Genomic DNA, 18,913 nt, shown 5'->3' on the forward strand with positions numbered 1-18,913 from the left:
CATTCTAACTGACATGAGCTTGGTTAGTGGCTACTTCTAGACATGACCACATGGAGCTGGGAATTAACTACTTGCTTTCCCTTCCATTTTACATCCTCACATTTGTCTAGTCCCATATTAGGAGAGTGGGCAAATAGTTGATATTGCCACTTGAAAAATACATTACAACTTAATTATTATCATAGACTGTTAATGCTGCAGGATTTAACCAGTGGTTAACATCAGTATGTAGCTTTTTAGTGAATAATTCTATAAGTGGATTTTTTAAAATATATATTTATTTCACAACTTTACAAAAATAATGGCTCTCAAATTGCACACAAAAGAGGGAAGGTTGAGGGGTCAGAAAATGAATCTTGACAATGCTGCCACTGCAGCATATCTAGAACATGTGTGAGGGGAATCGAAAACTTTATGTTGACTGATCATCCAATCATAAAGTAGATGGGCGAGATGCACAAATATTCACCACATGGATTAAGATATTAATGATATTGTTTGTAATTATGAATCCTTACTTTGCTTCGTCTCACTGTAAAAGCAACAAGGCAGATTACTTAAAAATATTTCAAAACATAGAACACTTATAACATTAGCGTCCAACAAAGATGCCCATGACTATCTACGGCAATTATCATAACTTTCCCTAGCAATCAGGAAGAGAGAATTATGGTAGAAAGAGCCTGAGTGTTTTAGGCTGTTATGAAATATTAGGAGATCTGGGGTTCCTTACAAAGGGCAGATTCACAAAGGCAATCTGAGACAAAAGTCTAACTTAACGACTTTTGGTATTCCCAGAGGTCATTTATGAGTCATACTTTATGTCTGCAGTCAGGCTGGAATATTTGGCTCAAGCCATATTCTCAGGCTTGGGCTGGAATCCATGGTTCTGGCTGGATGAAGTACAATCAATGGGCCGGAATACAATTTTTACAAAAGGAACATAAGGATTGTGAGATACATGGTAGAGCAGGTCATGAAAATCTGTTTGGGCAGGGAAAAGGGTGTGGCTAGACACTACATCACATCCCAGAAACATTTGCTCCTTTGCATCATGGTATATGCAGCCCACAATATACTCTCCCCTCAGTGTTGACTGTAGTGTTACACCAAAGTTTGGTACAACACTACAGCCAAAACTGAGTGGGGTGTAACACTATAGTCAACATTGAGAGGAGTGCAAATTATGGACTACATGTACAATGATGCAAAGGAGCATTTCTCGTAAATCTGGGAATATGTCAGGTCCCTCCTTAAACTTCCCAAAACTCCACCCTTTCAGCCACAAATATGTTCTATTGTCCCTGGTTCTGCCCACACTTACTACATAGTAGTATCCGAACTATGTGCAAAGAACAGAAAAGATACGAAAGGCAGAGGCAGAAGTCTCTGGTCATAGGTTTGTGATCTGAATTTTGTATTATGTCAGTATGACTAATTTAATACTAAACAATGCACTACAAAACGCAGTTGCTCAATCTGCCCCATAGTAATTTCACTTTAACCTGTATGCCTAGGATAGACAGCATAATTGTAAATTAATCTAGTTGTTAAATGTATTCACCTTATTGAACTTATCTGTTTTGCACACTGAGGTCAATTTGAATGCATCTGCCTTTGGAGGGATAAAGGCAAGTCTTTCTACAAAGATCCCTGTCGTCAGAACTCCAGCATCTAGTGGCCTCAACACTGTGGTGTAGTGAATACGAAAACCAGAGTTGTCTATTCGACCTGAAGAAAAGAGACAAACAACACCTCATAACTGCAATTCTTTGAACACATGAAACTTATATCAGTCTACGTTCCAAACGGTACAATGTGCCACCAAATATGTTTCAGTTAAAACAGTTTGGGTAAAATTTGCATTCATATCTCTAGCCTTCTTTTGTGTAGCTAATTTTCTAGCTACACTCTTTTGTCTTAAACAAAAACTGTCCAAGTTACAATTATTTATCCCAAAGCTGGTTTTAAAGATACACTAAAACATTGGATATACTTTATTTCTTTTAACTCTCTGTTATGAAGTTTCTTGATCAAGCACACAAAGTTGATATTTCTTGCCCTACACATTTGCCTGCAGCCTGTTCTTGTGTCACATGACCATGTATAGTTGGCCGTTGGTCTTTGTGTATTCCTCCTGAATAGCCACACAATAGAGGAACTAGGTGTGCGTGGATGGGCCATCACAGGCACGATGGGGGCACAGCTGTGAACAGCCCCACTTGCCCATCAATAGGCTGGGTCCTGCTTACACATAAAGAACTTCACTTAGCCTGTTGTGCCTGTAGCCACTCTGAAGTCAAAGCAGGAAGGCAGAAAAGCTGAGACACTTTTGTGGGTGAAGTCTCCATAAGATTCTCCAGGCACCAGGTAGAAAAATGGGACCCTTATACCCATTCTTCAGGTCACTTCTGGAGGTGTGAAAGTCTTCTAACAAGGACTCCCATGCTCCTCTGCTGCCCTGCTACTCTTCTGTTTTGCTGCCCTGTTGCCTGAGGGAGGAGAACTGGGCCTGCACCCTGAACCCAATGTGATTCCAAGGACTAGTAAGCTGATCTCCTGATCAGAGCCTCAGGGACAGCAAAGGTTCCATCCATCTTGAACTCTGCACCCAGGACTGTGCCTGCTGTGGATCTTAACCTCCCAAATGGTGCCACTCCAGTCCTGAACACATGGAGTTTGGGATAAAGGTGCTCTGCCAGCACAGCTGTGGCCTTCAGCAAGAACCGATCAGTGCAATGCATCTCCTCGCCGCACAGAGCAATGCAACCCGGACATAGGACCTTGTATCACTAAACCACACCTCATGAGAACCGGCACTGTATGATGCATCCCAGACACTGGGCACCATATTGCAGCCCTGCAGCTGATTGGAAATGCTGCAGTGCAACGCATCCTTGACGCAACCCTTATAAGAGTTTGCAACCAGGATTTAAAGTACATTGCTCAGTGGGCCAACTTGATTCCACAACCAGCGTGCTCAATTGTGGTCAGCCTGAACTTGTAACTTCGTTCTGGTCTGCCGCAATCAGATATCCATAATTTGTGTCCAGTGGCAAAGTGAGCAAGGGACTCACGTCTGAGCATACCCTGCCAACTTATGGCGAACAAAGCAAAAACCAAAGGAAATGATGGACGTGAGTCCCTTGCTCACTTTGCCGCTGGATTCAAGCAAGCCTGGCTGAAAACGGCTGAAATGCCAGAAACCGGTCCTAGGAAGCTTGTTTCCGGTCCAGGGAAGACATGGCTTGGCAGTTCGGGCTGGACTGTTCCCATGAGGCACAAGTTCAGACTGATTTGCATATGGCCATGTCTGAACTGGGGTGGCAGAGTGGACTAAAGAGCGGTGATGGATTAAACCCAGATCAGTTGACTGGGGGTGAGTGCTTGCAATGTTCAACACTCCGTCCATCATTTCCTTTGGTTTTTGCTCTGTTCGCCATAAGTTGGCAGGGTATGCTCAGACGTGAGTCCCTTGCTCACTTTGCCACAGGATTCAAGCAAGCCTGGCTGAAGACGGCTGAAATGCCAGAAACCGATCCTAGGAAGGTTGTTTCCGGTCCAGGGAAGACATGGCTTGGCAGTTCGGGCTGGACTGTTCCCATGAGGCACAGGGTCAGACTGATTTGCATATGGTCATGTCTGAACTGGGGTGGCAGAGTGGGCTAAAGAATGGTGATGGATTAAACCCAGATCAGTTAACTGGGGGTGAATGCCTGCAATGTTCAACACTCCGTGCATCATTTCCTTTGGTTTTTGCTTTGTTCGCCATAAGTTGGCAGGGTATGCTCAGACGTGAGTCCCTTGCTCACTTTGCCACTGGATTCAAGCAAGCCTGGCTGAAGACGGCTGAAATGCCAGCAACCGGTACTAGGAAGCTTGTTTCCGGTCCAGGGAAGACATGGCTTGGCAGTTCGGGTTGGACTGTTCCCATGAGGCACAGGGTCAGACTGATTTGCATATGGCCATGTCTGAACTGGGGTGGCAGAGTGGGCTAAAGAACGGTGATGGATTAAACCCAGATCAGTTGACTGGGGGTGAGTGCTTGCAATGAGCAACACTCCGTCCATCATTTCCTTTGGTTTTTGCTTTGTTCGCCATAAGTTAACAGGGTATGCTCAGACGTGAGTCCCTTGCTCACTTTGCCACTGGATACAAGCAAGCCTGGCTGAAGACGGCTGAAATGCCAGAAACCGGTCCTAGGAAGCTTGTTTCCGGTCCGGGGAAGACATGGCTTGGCAGTTCGGGCTGGACTGTTCCCATGAGGCAGAGGGTCAGACTGATTTGCATATGGCCATGTCTGAACTGGGGTGGCAGAGTGGGCTAAAGAACGGTGATGGATTAAACCCAGATCAGTTGACTGGGGGTGAGTGCTTGCAATGTTCAACACTCCGTCCATCATTTCCTTTGGTTTTTGACTATAAAGTACTCCACAGAGAATCCAGGAAGTGTGCATCATGGTTGATCATTTGACCATCTGTGAGATCTTTTATGCATTTTGTCGAAATTTGGAATGTTTTTTAACTTGCTACTTTCCATCACGGGTCCATCTTTTCATAACTAATTGAGGGTGGTGGAGTTATCTATTTTCCACACACTAGATCTGCACTTTCGAAAGATGTCACTAGATTGTCACTTAAATCAGGCTGGTAATGCTCGTCGTCAATTTGGCTGAAGTAGAGTTCCCTCCAGCCAAATATTATCTTTTTCACTTCTGGGGAGTGACCTGCAGTCATCTTGGTCCGTATTCTAGTTGCTGGGGCACATAAATGAGTAGATTTATAGGCTGGAGATGTAAAGCAGTATCTCCCGACTGTGTTCCATTTCATTAAGCAAACTTTCCAGGTACCTACCCCATCCTTATCCACTGTGCTCATTAGGCCCATTGCACAGTGAATAGAAGTTACAAGTTGGTAGAACAGTATGACCTTTGAGGCTCGCAAGGTTAAATATATCCAGCAAATGTAGCGTTCTGATTAGCTGGCCAGCTGCCAACATTCTGCTGAATGGTCATTAAGCCCCTAGTGTTATGTGATCTGTCACTCCTCCAATGGTGCGCTCAGAGAGTTCTTTCCTTGCAGAGCTAACATAGTTTAAAGAAAATCACACCCACTCTTGTGGGCTTAACAAAACACTTTAAAGTGGCACATTTTTGCCCTCTGGGTATATCTTGGACAATCCTGTTTTAGAAGATCAAGCAATCAAGCAGACATCTACCAATAACACATCTCAATAGCGGCAAGGGCAGTAAGAAAATGTGCACACTGGTGTATAGTCTGGGAAGTTTGTTATTTGCTCCAGTCACGCTCTACTTTCTGTGGTCCCACCACCCCTAGGCCACTTACAACAAAGCTACAACATATACAAAAGGCGCGTGCAGTTCATTGATACTTCAAAAGCAAAATGGTTATTAATTGTCCAATTTAAATTCCCACTCAAGGAAAGTCTTCAGAGAGTCTTTTTTGTTGTATTCTCAATTCTTTGTTTATATTTCAGTCCAATATTCCATCCAGAAAAAATCAATCAAGCACTCATCCAACCATCTTACCGAGAAAACGTTAGCCTAATTGGCAAAAGCCTCAGATAGGACTGTGTAGGAAAGTAGGATCTGCTTTCATGGTTATTTCTACTTTTTGCCTGGTGCTAAGCTGTTTCTAAATTGTCTGACCGGGATCCTGCTAATCAGGACCTCAGTGTCTCTGCTTTCTCCCTTAAATTGTTATGGTAAGTACTTAGGTACATCCCAGATTGGATACTGAGGTACACTTATAAGTCCCTTGTATTTGGTACTCAGGGCATAGGTACCCCAGGGGTCCCGCCTAGGCTGAAGCATGTGTTATGCCATCTATGGGAGACCAATCAAACTGTCACTACAGGCCTGCTGCCATTGAAGCCTGTGTTAGCCGGTGCTTACACCACTTAAAACAGAAATAGGTTCCCTATATCTAGGGTCACTGCACTTATAACCTGTAACACGCCCCTACAGCAGGTCGTTTCAATACTGAAGGCAGGGTGCTTGGTTCTAAGTGTTAAGATGCCCCTGCATGAGACAGGACACCCCTACAGCCTTTGGAGTCCATGCTTCAGGTTTGTAAGTGAGCATCATTACACGATGACTATCCGGAACTGGCTGTAACAAACCCTGTCATGTTTGGTATCAAACATTTTGTGATCATACCACCACACCGTAAATGGTGTGGAGGTATGTTCCAAGCATTGTAAAGGCCCTCCGTTAGGCTCTTAGTGCTCCTGGTACCAGTCTTCTAGACCCGGACAGCACAACATGGCTTCTACCGACCAGTGACACGATTCTACCCTCCTACTGCTGAGCCAAGCTTGAGCAGGGGAAGGCAGAACAATAGGTATGCTGACAGAGGGAGGTGTGACCACCTCCAAGACAGGTTTTAGTGTATTGGCACCCTGCTTGTCTACTGCAATGTCCGTGCATGTGCTCCATACTGAAACCTTCCAATGCCGTTGGGCATCCAAGATACCTGATGAAATATCCCTTGCAGTGACGGAGTCACATCCCTGCATCTGCAGGCACTGCAACTAAGCTCCCATAGACTCCAAAATGCTCAGAAACACAGGTAGTGGTTCTGCACTCCCTCAAGGCCTGCCCTGTCCTCTGACAACATTTGTAGCCAGTATCCCTCGTCAGAACTGCAGGAATTGAAACCCTGTGCACAGCGTCGACTTGCAGTTGCAAAGGCTTGTTGGCTTGCTTCCACCAAGATCTTCAGGCCCCAAGTAGCGCCAACCTCAAGCATCTCCAGAGACGGAGATCTTTGTCCTCACCACATCACTTTCATCGTAAGCCTGCTTCTTTGATGAGCTGCTCAAGGTCCTCTTGCGACTCCAGTGCCTCCAGCCTGAGGGTCCTCTTGAGGGACATCTTTGAATTCTTTTGGCTCCCCTGACTGCTGGGTACCTGCCCTGACTCCCCTGGCTGTGGTGAGTCACCTGAACCTTGATGGTCCTGACACAGCACCTTATTTGCTTTCCACATTGTTTACAGTTGCCAAGGTTTGTTGGCGCTTCTAGTGGACACCGACCCCTCAACTCTTGACATCCCATGTGGGACAGCTCATGAATGGCTCCTGGTCTTCCACAGCATTGTCTGGTCCCCACTGCTGCAGCTCCAAGTTCACTCTCAACTCTTCTACAGCACACAACATCGGTGGACATTCTTCTACTGTGCCTCATGGTCACCTCCAAGTGGCATAGACTCTGTCCCCTCTGCTTTCAGGTAATTATCGACTTGAATCCAACTTTGGGTTCCATCAAACACTTTCTCCTTCTCCAGCAGTGACATCTTCCTGAAGTCCTCCATGGGTTCAACTGCGGTTTCTGACGTCACTTCACGCCTATGCACCCGGCTACCCTTGGGCAGGTACCCTGGTTCCTAAGGTATCCACGGGTGGGGTGGCTCTCTAACCTTCTGCCTCCCACAGGGTTTCGTCAGGATCCACTGGGAAGGGTCCTTTTTTCTTAAAATTAAACCGCAACTTACATGTTGATTTGTACGGAGAACGTTGTCATGTTTCTACAGTGAACACAACCTCCATGGGGCTCCTAAATACTCACCTTGGGTGGTTCCTTGGGTACCCGGCACTTCTACGTCCTCTGAGTATTGTCTTGACTCGAGTCGTGGTTCGCAAACCATTATTTTAGTATATGGTTTGGTCTCCCCCTGGGGACCACTGTGTATTCTGTGCTACTTACCTATTTCTATTGCCAAGTATTGTGGGAATTGTATATATCTCTGGCTAGGAGATATCTGTATGAAAGTGAGTGTCTATTAATAAATATATATTCTTATAACTACACTGTGTGGTTCTTTTTCACTTAATCTATAACTACAGGATTATGTTCCGGTAAAACAAGTTGCTTTACACTTCTTCTGGACTAAGCCTGAAGGCTGCTTTCCACAGCTACCAGTTAGAGAGCTTTCTAAGGTTGTCTAAGACCACTAAAATCACCATAAGGGTTGTCTGGATCAGTATTACATACGTCGACTCTCACAGACTAGCTTAAGTGAAGCAATTTTTGTTATTGGTAAAGGGTGACACTGAATATTTGAAGGTCTTAGCGGAGGTAATTTCCTGCCAGTTTCTGGAGAGCACTCTTGATCAGTGAATTAAATCCATTGGCTTTTAGTGCATTATACTGATACCTCATGATCAAGAAACTGGTCGTCACATTTACTAGAACCAATTTTCAGTGGCAACCTTAGGGCTCCAAAATATTAAACTTGCTGGGCCTAATGGCTTTCCAGCAGTTTGGCACCATACCAGCAACTTGGAGTGAAACATCTCTTTCTGTGTACGTTTGTGTTTTCACTTTCTGAATGCGTGAATAGGTAAAGTGTATCGATCTACAAAAATTGGGCCTTTTCCATTATGTTTTATACTCTAATTAAAAACGAACATTAACATTAAAAAGTAAGTATTTCACATCACCATATCCATAGAGCAGCCTCTGTATGTAGCAGCCGCTGGATTCAAATACAAAATTATTGATATTTGATGGGTCCTATGTGATCTGAAATAAACTAAAAAATATGTTAAGATCTAAGCAAAGTTAATTTAAAACAGTTTTTAGTGTCTGCTGCTAGACTCTGTATGACATTCTTTTAATTTGATTGACTTATTATTGAATCATTTTATGAGTTGGGAATAGTGTGAGATTACCTCGGAGTGTGGTCACTGTACTGAAGAGTATAGGAAGCTTACAGAATAGACATAAATGACTTATTAATATGGCAACCTCAGGTCGTTGTACAAAGGTGAACATGATGCATATGAAATATAAATAAATGGCTGTCCAGGATACAGCACTGTGCAAGCACAGGAGCAATAAGAGTGCTCGACACAACAAAATTAGTCATAAATATTTGTATGTCATAAATAGTGCAGGACACAATATAAAGAGTAAAAATATTGTTTTAGTTTCAAATACAGTCTAATTTTTATTTTTTGTTGTGTTTACTTAGGGCCCCATTCACAGAACTAACTTAAGACAAAATCCTAAACTTACTACTTTTTGTATTCACAGAAGTTAGGATTTTGTCTTAAGTTTGTCTTAAGACAGTCTTAAGACAGACTTAAGACAGTCTTAAGACAGACTTAAGACAGACTTAAGACAAACTTAAGACAGACTTAAGACAGACTTAAGACAAACTTAAGACAGACTTAAGTCAGGATTTTGTCTTAAGTTTGTCTTAAGTCTGTCTTAAGTCTGTCTTAAGTTTGTCTTAAGTCTGTCTTAAGTCTGTCTTAAGACTGTCTTAAGTCTGTCTTAAGACTGTCTTAAGTCTGTCTTAAGACTGTCTTAAGTCTGTCTTAAGTTTTTCTTAAGACAAACTTAAGACAACATCCTAACTTCTGTGAATACCAAAAGTAGTAAGTTTAGGATTTTGTCTTAAGTTAGTTCTGTGAATCGGCCCCTCTGTGTTTATTTTGCCAGTTATTATTGCTTTAATGTTAAGAATCTGTAATTTGTTCAGTATAGTTTGTTTGTTTGATTTTGTAACACAGATACATAGGTATAAATATATATCTGAAGATATATCTGTATAAATATATATATACAGAGAGGCAGGTTGTTGGGTCGGTAGGGAAGTGTGGGAGGAAGCTTTATCACTATCTATTGTTAAATGTTCTAAAGCATGTCTTTATTTATTGATTAATTATGTTCATCAAGTTAATTGTAAATCATTTAATAGATCAGTTAAATAAAGGATTATTATTTTTAAAAGTTACTTGGTGAATTAGAGAATTGATTCTTTAATATTTAATTGGATAAAATAATGTGTATATTAATTGACTGCAATAATATGTATATGAAATATTTTTTGTTTTATTTATTAACTTAATGTGTACAGTTAATTCTTTTTGAGTGTTGTTTTAATTTATTTTGTGGGTTTTGTTTGGGGCACTAAGTTGAAAGTGTTTTGCCATTTTTAATTGGTAATTATTTTTTATTCCGAATGTGTTAGTTATAAGTTGTAATGATTTTTATAAAATCCTAATGTACAAAATATGTATTTTGTACATTTGTTAAAATTTATTTTATGTTAACAATTTTAAGTATAGATACTGCTTATTTTGGAGTTTGAATAGTAAATCTGACCCCTCCAAAGCCACAGTGTTTCCCTACTGTTGTTTACGTTGAAGTGAGAGTAGAAAACCGTAACCCATCCAAAGTCCATCACTTTCCCTATTTTTTATTATGCTAGAGTGTACATAGTAAATATGACCCCTCCAAAGTACAACGTTTTGCCTTCTGTTGCTCAGGTTGGAGTGGCAATAGAAAATCTAGAAAATCTGACCTCTCCAAAGTCCAACACTTTCCCTACTGTTGTTTATGCTAGATTGACAATAGCAAATGTGAGCCCTCCAAAGACCAACACTTTCTCTGATGTTGTTCAGGTTGTGGTGGGGATAACACAATCAATACCTACAAAGTCCAAGGCTGCCTCAAGTGTCGATTTAGTTGGAGTGAGAATAGTAAATCTAACTTTTCCAAAGATCACACTTTCCCTAATGTTGCTCAAGTTGGAGTGAGAATAGTAAATCTAGCCCTTCTAAAGTGCACACTTTCCCTACTGTTGCTCAGGTTGGAGTGGGAGTAGTAAATCTAACCCTTATAAAGATCAGACTTTTCCTACTGTTGCTGAGGTTGGAGTGGGAATAGTAAATGTAACCCTTAAAAAGAACAGACTTTCTCTACTGTTGCTCAGGTTGGAGTCAGAATAGTAAATCTAACCATTCTAAAGATCACACTCTCCCTACTGTTGCTCAGGTTGAGGTGGGAATAGTGCCCTGCAATATCCACCAGTTTCCCTTCTGTTGCATACATTGGAGTGAGAATAGTACATATGAACCTTACAAATTTAAGCTGTTGTTTATGCTGGAGTGGGAATAGTAAATCTGACCTCTCCAAAGTCCAACAGTGTTTCATTTGGTTTGTAATAATATTTTGGTCTTTTGTATTTTATGTAGACAATATTTTTTAGTTTAACATTGTAAGAATGGAAACTTGATATTTTTGTCCACTACAGGGTTTTGGATAAATGTATGCATTTCACTATTTGTGCCTCCAATATTTTGCTCTGCGACCACATAAGATGCACATTGAATGCACCTATGTGACCATAGGCAGTGGAAGCCTTTCCTTGTGGTAACTAAAATTCACATATAATTCACATCCACGCCGTATAGGTAGGTGGACCACTGCACTGAGGTGAAGCAGATGCATGTAGAACACTAGTCATAGATCAGACACAACAATGAATAGAAAAACAGAGCAGTATACTTTAGAGGAAGTCCCAAGACGATGGGAAGAATTGTCTCTGACACTGATCATATCAGTAAATCATGCAATGATAAGTTTAGAAGGAAACAATGAGTCCCACAGTCAAACACCTACCACTTAGCATCTGCGGGTTGTTGTAGTGGATTTCTAGTCTGATGAACTGAGGATCGAGGCTTGTGCCCAATGAGATTCCAGCATTGTCTGGCAATCTGAATGACTGGAATGGGGAAACAAGAATCAATTTTTACAAAAGGAATAGGAGCAATGATATTTGCAAACTTTGTTCAGCATCACCCCCTTTGTACCATGGGGCACATAGAAAATGCAACCTACAATGCACTTGGGATTGAAAAAATATTCCACTGATATGTATGTGTGTAACTATGCATCTTATGTCCTTGGCCACTGGAATTATGCAGCAGTGGATGAGTGGGTAGACTATATTATGCAGAATTGTGTGGCACATTCTGTGAACTATTATCTTGCTATTTGACATTTCAACACGTACATTGATACAAAATCAATATCAGTCAAATCGGACAAACACTGTGGAAAATGTTTTTTTTTTCTGGCAAAGAAACTCAATATCGCCTTTTTCTTTATACTGTCCTCTCTAACTCCCAGAATACAACAACTTGTACAAAACATGCAGTGCTACGTTCAACCATAAACAAACTGATCCACACTTCTGGAAACAAAAGGTACAACTTTTGAATTGTGTACATCCAAAATATGTTTTTAAATCCATCTTCATTGATAGATGTATTCTCTTTCCGAAGTGAGGTTCTTTTGCTTTGACATTACAAAGAGAATTACATTGCTTGTGCAATTTCTAAAAAATATTGAAGTGCAGCAAGAAGTTGTAAGAATAATTAAACCAAAAATCAATTATTAGTTTTGTGGTAAATATTTCGTTACCGGTACTATTTTTTATGCGGTAAAGTCTATTAAAAATAACTCAGTAAAATGAGAGGCAGAATCCGTGGTATTAGAGGTTTAAAAAGGCTTTATTCCTATACAAAGGAATACAATTTAAATTGTAGGCGTTCTATTCCATCACCACGAAAGTTCAGGAAGGAAGGGCATATATTATTGACAGGTAATCATTTTTATAGAAAAGGCATTACAGTAAAACAGATGTAGTAGGCGTATCAACTGATAAGAAAAATAAACTATGCATGCGTAACTAGAATAGGCGTAACTAGACAACGTCATCATACATGATGTCATTAGTGGGTGGATCCATAAGAGAATCCTGCAATGTCAGCAGAAATATTTGGCAGAGATGCGTGCGCAGCCGCATGACGTGTGATTGACGTGCAACTAGAGGGAGAAAGGGACTTGACATTTAGCTCTACATGTGGAGACAAAAGTCTGGGGTTATGTCAACCTAATCCCAAATCATATCTAATATCCTATGTTTAAAGAACTGTGTTATCCAAAAAGAGAGGTCTCTTAGGATAGAATCTTATTCTATACTGACTATACTGACTAGTGCGTGTACAAGCGTCTAAGTGTCTACACTAGATGCGAGGGGGTAGGAATATTCCATGGTAACAGGGCTATGAATTACTTGCATGAGGACAGCGAGGCCTGGCCCCTTTGCACGGTAGCTGGAGGAATGTTTACCTAAACTACTAGACAGGAATGCATCGGATGAGGGGCGGAGGAGATAATCTTGAAGGTGAAATACAGTTCTTGGCAGGCGACGGGCTGGATCAGGCACCGTTAGCCGTGCAGGGAGTAAGACAAAGTTCATGGTCATAGATGCAAGCTCAGACTGGAGCTTTCAGAGGCAGAAGGCAGGAAAAGGCTTGATGACAGAATTCGGGCCTACTCGCCTGAATCTGTAAAATGTGGAAAGTGAACCACATAAAGTCGGTGGCCTTTCATACTTAGGAAAGGAATATCTGACCCATTCATGGTGGATCTGAAAGAGGACATGTTGACGGTGGACGCACATATATTTGCGTCTTCAAAACTGGAGCAGGAGGGAACATACATGTACGTATAGCATGTACATGGAGCCGTTGGGGTCTACGATAGGGGACATAACTGATCACAAAATTCATATTTCCTCATTCCCTCCTTGTCCCCTTCGGACCCTTAGGAGATATCGATCTTCATCAATCCATCGATCTGTTCATATAGCATCATTTGTTCTTCTTTCTTCTTCCGGGATCTCGAACGAAAACTTGGATGTGGGATACACGAGGTGGCACACAGACCACAAATCGCTGGCCCACATTGTACACATAAGCAGCAACTGAATAGTATGAGAAAGCCAATACCTAGGAAGGAGAGCAGTCTCCATCCCCAGGCTGACAACACGCCCCAGAACCAACCGGACCAAGTCCAGGTGCCTGGACTCTGGTGTATCTGGCTTACAATCTTATGAAGGCGTGTTATGGCTTTATATACTGACGGCGAATTTTCTGGTATGAAAATGCAACAACTTGATCCGATGACCCTACAAGCTCCGCCCCTATCAGCTAGGATGACGTCAAGGACAAGACGATTTTGAAGCACAACAATCCGCATAGCAGACTGCTCTTCTGTTAAATTGCCTAAGGCGGAAATAGTTTCGTTCACTACTGCTTCAAGGGTTCTGGTTAATCTACGTATCAGCTTACTATTAGTGACTGTACCTATATAGGGGAAGAAACCTTTATTGAAATCTGTGTATTTTTCCCATGCTGTTTCAGTGTAATCAACAATTGGGAGATCTCTCTGCTGTCTATTGTGTACTAAATGAGTATTTCTGTGATAATCAGGAGGAGCTAGGAAAACAGGTGGTAGGAGGAATGCTATGTAACAGGTACCATCCCAATCCAGAGGTAGGCGTATATATGCGGTCTGGCCACATATAAAGTAGGAATGACGAGAAGCTCTAAATGTAGACTTGCCTTGATCACTGAATTTTATTACAGTGGTGCATTTACTATGGCCCATGTGTATGGAGCCATTCTTTCTTATACATAGTTCCCCTTTTACTGGGAATACTGACATGGCGGGCAAGATTGGTGTAGCTTCAGATTCAACGTTCAGGATCATGAGGTTAAGCGTAAAATTACCTAATCCATATACTTCATTTTCTAGATCAGTTCCTGTTCTTTTGGGAAGTCCCTCCTTGTTAGGGTAGCAGACTTTGAGCAAAACTAAGTTCAGGTTTCCCCATACCCAGTTGTCTTGATAAACTGCGGAATTCGAATCTAGGGAATTGATCAAACTAAACCATGCTCCACAGGAGCCATTGTGTGTGAACGGATAGGGAAAGAGGGGCAAAACTCCCTTATAGTTCTGATAGGGAGGGAGTCGGCCACATATCCAACAATTTGTGGCATTGCTGGTTTGATGAGAATGATGTAGCATACTAATGAAAGTGTTATTGCGCAGCGCAAATCTATAGGATAATTCATGTGGAGGTAATTCACTAAAAGAATGTTCTGCAGTTATATTATAAGCATGCTTAGGAATAGGGTAATACATGTGCAATAGGATGCTGACAATGATGATCAGAAGACTTAGAAAAAACAAAATTAATAATGTTACTGTACAATGACTACGAAATGATTTACAATACGCATGCTTTTTGAGCAGCATTTGATTATTTCTTTCTCTATTCCGGTCCAGAGGATACATGTCAGAGACAAATTCAACCGATTCACCTTGGAGAGGACTTAAACAATCAAATTGTCTGACTTACTGGACCTCAATTTTAGTTTATACAGTTCTGAGTTCGATTGCTCAACCAAGGGGAGCTTTGAGTCTGTCTGTGAGGGAATACAGGGTTGAGTCTCTACGCTGGATGGTAGTCCATAAAATTTCTTGATATGACTCGAGTGCAACCACCCTTTTCTTCCTTCGATTTTCACGGCTGTCCTTGTGGTGAGTAAAACCAACTTCGGTGACTTCCACCTAGGATCCAGTTGGGTCTTCCGGTCGAAATTCCTGACTAAAACCAGATCCCCAGGAACCACGTCATGGGGTTTCACCTCAGTATTGTCGGGAAAAGCTGCGGATACCTGTGAACGACAAGATTGTAGTGCAGACATCAAGGAAGCCAGGTAATCTGTCAGCATATTACAGTCAACGTCAGTTATTTTACGAGGTACAGGCGTCCCCCACATATTTGGTGGTCTACCGAAGATCACCTCATACGGGGATAGCCCTGTTCGAGAATGTGCTACCATTCTCATGTAAAAGAGCGCAACTGGTAAAGCTACTATCCAATCGACTCCTTTTTCTCTACATATTTTAGACAATCTAATTTTCAGAGTTTGATTATGACGTTCCACGAGACCTGCCGCCTCGGGATGTCGGACACAGTGAAATCTCCATTGGTATCCTAATAGAAGGGAAACGTGTTTCATTAGTTCGGACGAGAACGGCTGGCCGTTATCTGAGTAGACAACACGTGGTAAACCGTACCGTGGGAAGAATTCTCGAACTAACTGTTTGGCAGTAGTCGGGGCAGTGTAATCTGAAACCGGGTATGCTTCTGTCCAACAGGAAAGAGCACAGACAACTACGAGAACATATTTGAATCCTCTACATCGTTCCATCTGGATATAATCCATCTGGAGGACATCAAAAGGGTGATCGGGAGTTTGGAATCCACCCTGCTCTACGGGGATGCTTTTACCTGGATTAAACTGACAACATATCATACAGGTACGAACTTTTTGTTTCGCGGCGGCTCGCAAGTGTTTGTTGAACCAAATGTGTTGAATGCTGTCTAGCATAGCTTTTTCTCCTAGGTGCGCTGGACTATGTATAGTGTTAATGATGACTTGGACCATTGAGTCGGGAAGAAACCATATAGATTTTTCCTTCGTCATCCATCCTTGATCTGTTTGGATCCCTCCTAATTCAGTCCATTTCTTTATTTCTTCAGGTGTAGCATGTGTCTGTATGTCAATTACATCAAGGGCGGGATCCTTGACTGTCATGCAATGTGTTGGTGTCAGGACTATTGTCTTTGTCATGTCAGTTGCGAGAGTCTGATTCTGAGCAGTCTGTTTAGCTGTTCTGTCAGCTAGGTCATTACCCTGAGAAATAATATCGGTGACTTTTGTGTGGGCTTTGCATTTCATAATTGATATTGCAGTAGGTAGATGAATCGCGTCTAATAGGGCTTGAATGAGGGGTCCGTGTTGGATGTGGGCACCGTGAGAAGTTAAATAACCTCTCTCTCGCCACAGTACGCCGAAGTCATGGACGACTCCGAATGCATAACGTGAATCTGTGTATATGTTGACTTTTTTATTCGTGGCTTGAATACAGGCTTGTGTCAGAGCGATGAGCTCTGCTGCTTGAGCTGACAAAGTGTTAACACAATTTGTTTCAATGGCTTCAGTGTCTGTTGTGACTGCGTAAGCGGCCACTAACTCTCCTGTACTTGTTCTCATACATGACCCATCTACATATAATGTCAAGTCTGGATCTGTCAAAGGGATATCTGTCAAGTCTTGTCTGGGTTTCGTCGTGATAGTAATGACTTCGACACAATCATGTGCCAATGGATCTGTTCCGCCTACTGGTAACAGTGTGGCAGGATTTAACGTATTACAACGTCTGATTTCTATGTGTGGCTGAAACAATGTTAATTCATAACCGGTGAGTCTCGCTATAGTCAAGTGTTGTGTTTGTGTGCGGTTCAAGAGAACCTCTACTGCGTGTGGTACTTGTACTGTCAATTGATGTCCTAACACTATGGCATCGCTTTGTCGGATTGCTAAAGCTGTTGCTGCCACTGATTTTAGGCACGCTGGAAGTGCCTGTGCTACTGGATCTAATGTACTAGAGAAATAGGCACATGGTTTGTGTGATCCTGCTTGTTCCTGAGTGAGTACTGACAAAGCAGTACCTTCGCGTTCTGTAACAAAGAGTGTAAACTGTTTACTGTAACATAGTGTTGCTAGGACAGGTGCTTGACATAAAGCTTTCTTTAAGCTTTCAAAGGCATGTGTATGTTCTGGAGTCCAAGGGAGGACAGTCGATGTGGCTGCCTCCTGTGTTGTCAACTGGATGAGTGGTTTTGCTAGAAATGCATATTGAGGGATCCACTGCCTACAGTATGAAGTGAGGCCTATAAAAGCCCGCACCTCCTTTTGTGTCTTGGGTGGTGGCATGTTAGCAATTAACTGGATGCGGTCGGGTGTAAGCTGCCTTCCCTCCTTGGACAGCGAGTGCCCAAGATAAACAACTCGCTGGACACAGAATTGCAGCTTGGAAGGGGACACCTTGTACCCCTTGTCAGCCAGAAATTTCAAAACCGTCAGTGACGCTTTTTCACATTCAGGTTCGCTTCGGGCGGTGATCAGCAGATCATCGACATATTGAAGCAAGGCAGTGTTAACTGGCATGTGGATACTGTCAAGTTCTCGTTTCAGTGCTTGGCTATAGATGCTGGGGCTTTCTGTAAATCCTTGAGGTGCGCGTGTGAATTTAAAACTTCGTCCATTTAAACTAAAACCGAATAAGTATTGACTTTCTGGATCAATTGGGACACTAAAGAAAGCATTCTTGAGATCAATTACAGTAAAAAACGTTGCTTCTGAGTCAATAGCTGTGAGTAATGAGGAGATATCTGGGACCACAGGGTATTGTGGTACAATACATTTATTTAATTCGCGCAGATCAATAACCAATCGATATACTGGCGGAGCTTTTGGATCCGTTCTTTTAAGAATTGGAATTATCGGGGAATTACATACATTGGAGTCAGTTTCGACAACCACTCCTTGGGCAATAAGCTCGTCAATGATTTGCATTAAAGCCACTACAGCATCTGGTGGTAACCTGTATTGTCGCATTCGTGGTAGTATCACTCCTGCTTTTAGTGTGACTCGATATGGTGTAGTGTTCATGCAACCAACATCAGTGGGGCCTTGTGCCCATAAATGTGTAGGTAAATTCTGCAGTCGGTGATCCATGTCTCTGGACACGTAGTGACCTTTAAAGTCACGTAAAAATAGTCGCACTCCTTCCGGAGAACAACATATAATGGCTCCTAGAGCTTTCAATGTCTTTATGCCTAACAAGTTTTCTGGACATGATTTAGTAAGCAATAAATCTGTAGTACGTGTTAATGGACCGACTGTAAGTGGAAGAGGTTGTGTTACGTCATTAATTATAGGTTTTCCTGAGAATCCAAGGGAAATATTTTGTGAGCCTGAGAGGGGTGCCCCTGGAACTTCACTGCGTCTTATAGTTGTTCTGCTTGCCCCTGTATCAAGTAAAAACTTTCTGTCTTCCCCTAATAGTTCACTATGTACATAAGGTCCCTCTTGGTCTACAGGAACCTCTATAAGGGGTAAGCCAACTTCCCTCTCTAGGCTATCTCATGAGTATCGTTGATAATCGGGATAATCTGTTTGTGCGTACTGATACATTTGTTGTGTTGTTGCTTGTGTTGCAGCAACAGGCTGCGCTTGTGGTGATGCTACGATCTGTTGTGGAGCTGCCTGTTGCGGAGCTAATTGTTGCGGAGCTAACCTAGGTTGTGCCTGCTGAGGCATTAGTTGTTGATTCTGATCCTGTCTAGGTGGACGTGGTCTCTCATGTGTTCTACCTGTGGCAATATTATGTT

At 42.2% G+C, this 18,913-nt stretch overlaps 1 protein-coding gene across 1 annotated transcript in view; it reads right to left on the bottom strand.

Moving 5' to 3' along the window:
• LOC146813124 (putative DBH-like monooxygenase protein 2) overlaps nt 1-18,913 on the bottom strand; it is a 148,042-nt gene that overhangs the window by 61,424 nt on the left and 67,705 nt on the right. Inside the window, exons 6-7 of the mRNA XM_085620079.1 lie at nt 11,434-11,536; nt 1,565-1,731 (exon numbers count right to left, since the gene is read on the bottom strand). Coding sequence (XP_085476205.1) covers nt 1,565-1,731; nt 11,434-11,536 — 270 coding nt within the window. The remainder of the gene's footprint in view (nt 1-1,564; nt 1,732-11,433; nt 11,537-18,913) is intronic.

This window comes from Triturus cristatus, chromosome 7, assembly GCF_964204655.1.
Source record: "Triturus cristatus chromosome 7, aTriCri1.1, whole genome shotgun sequence".
In the NCBI taxonomy this organism is placed as follows: Eukaryota; Metazoa; Chordata; class Amphibia; order Caudata; family Salamandridae; genus Triturus; species Triturus cristatus.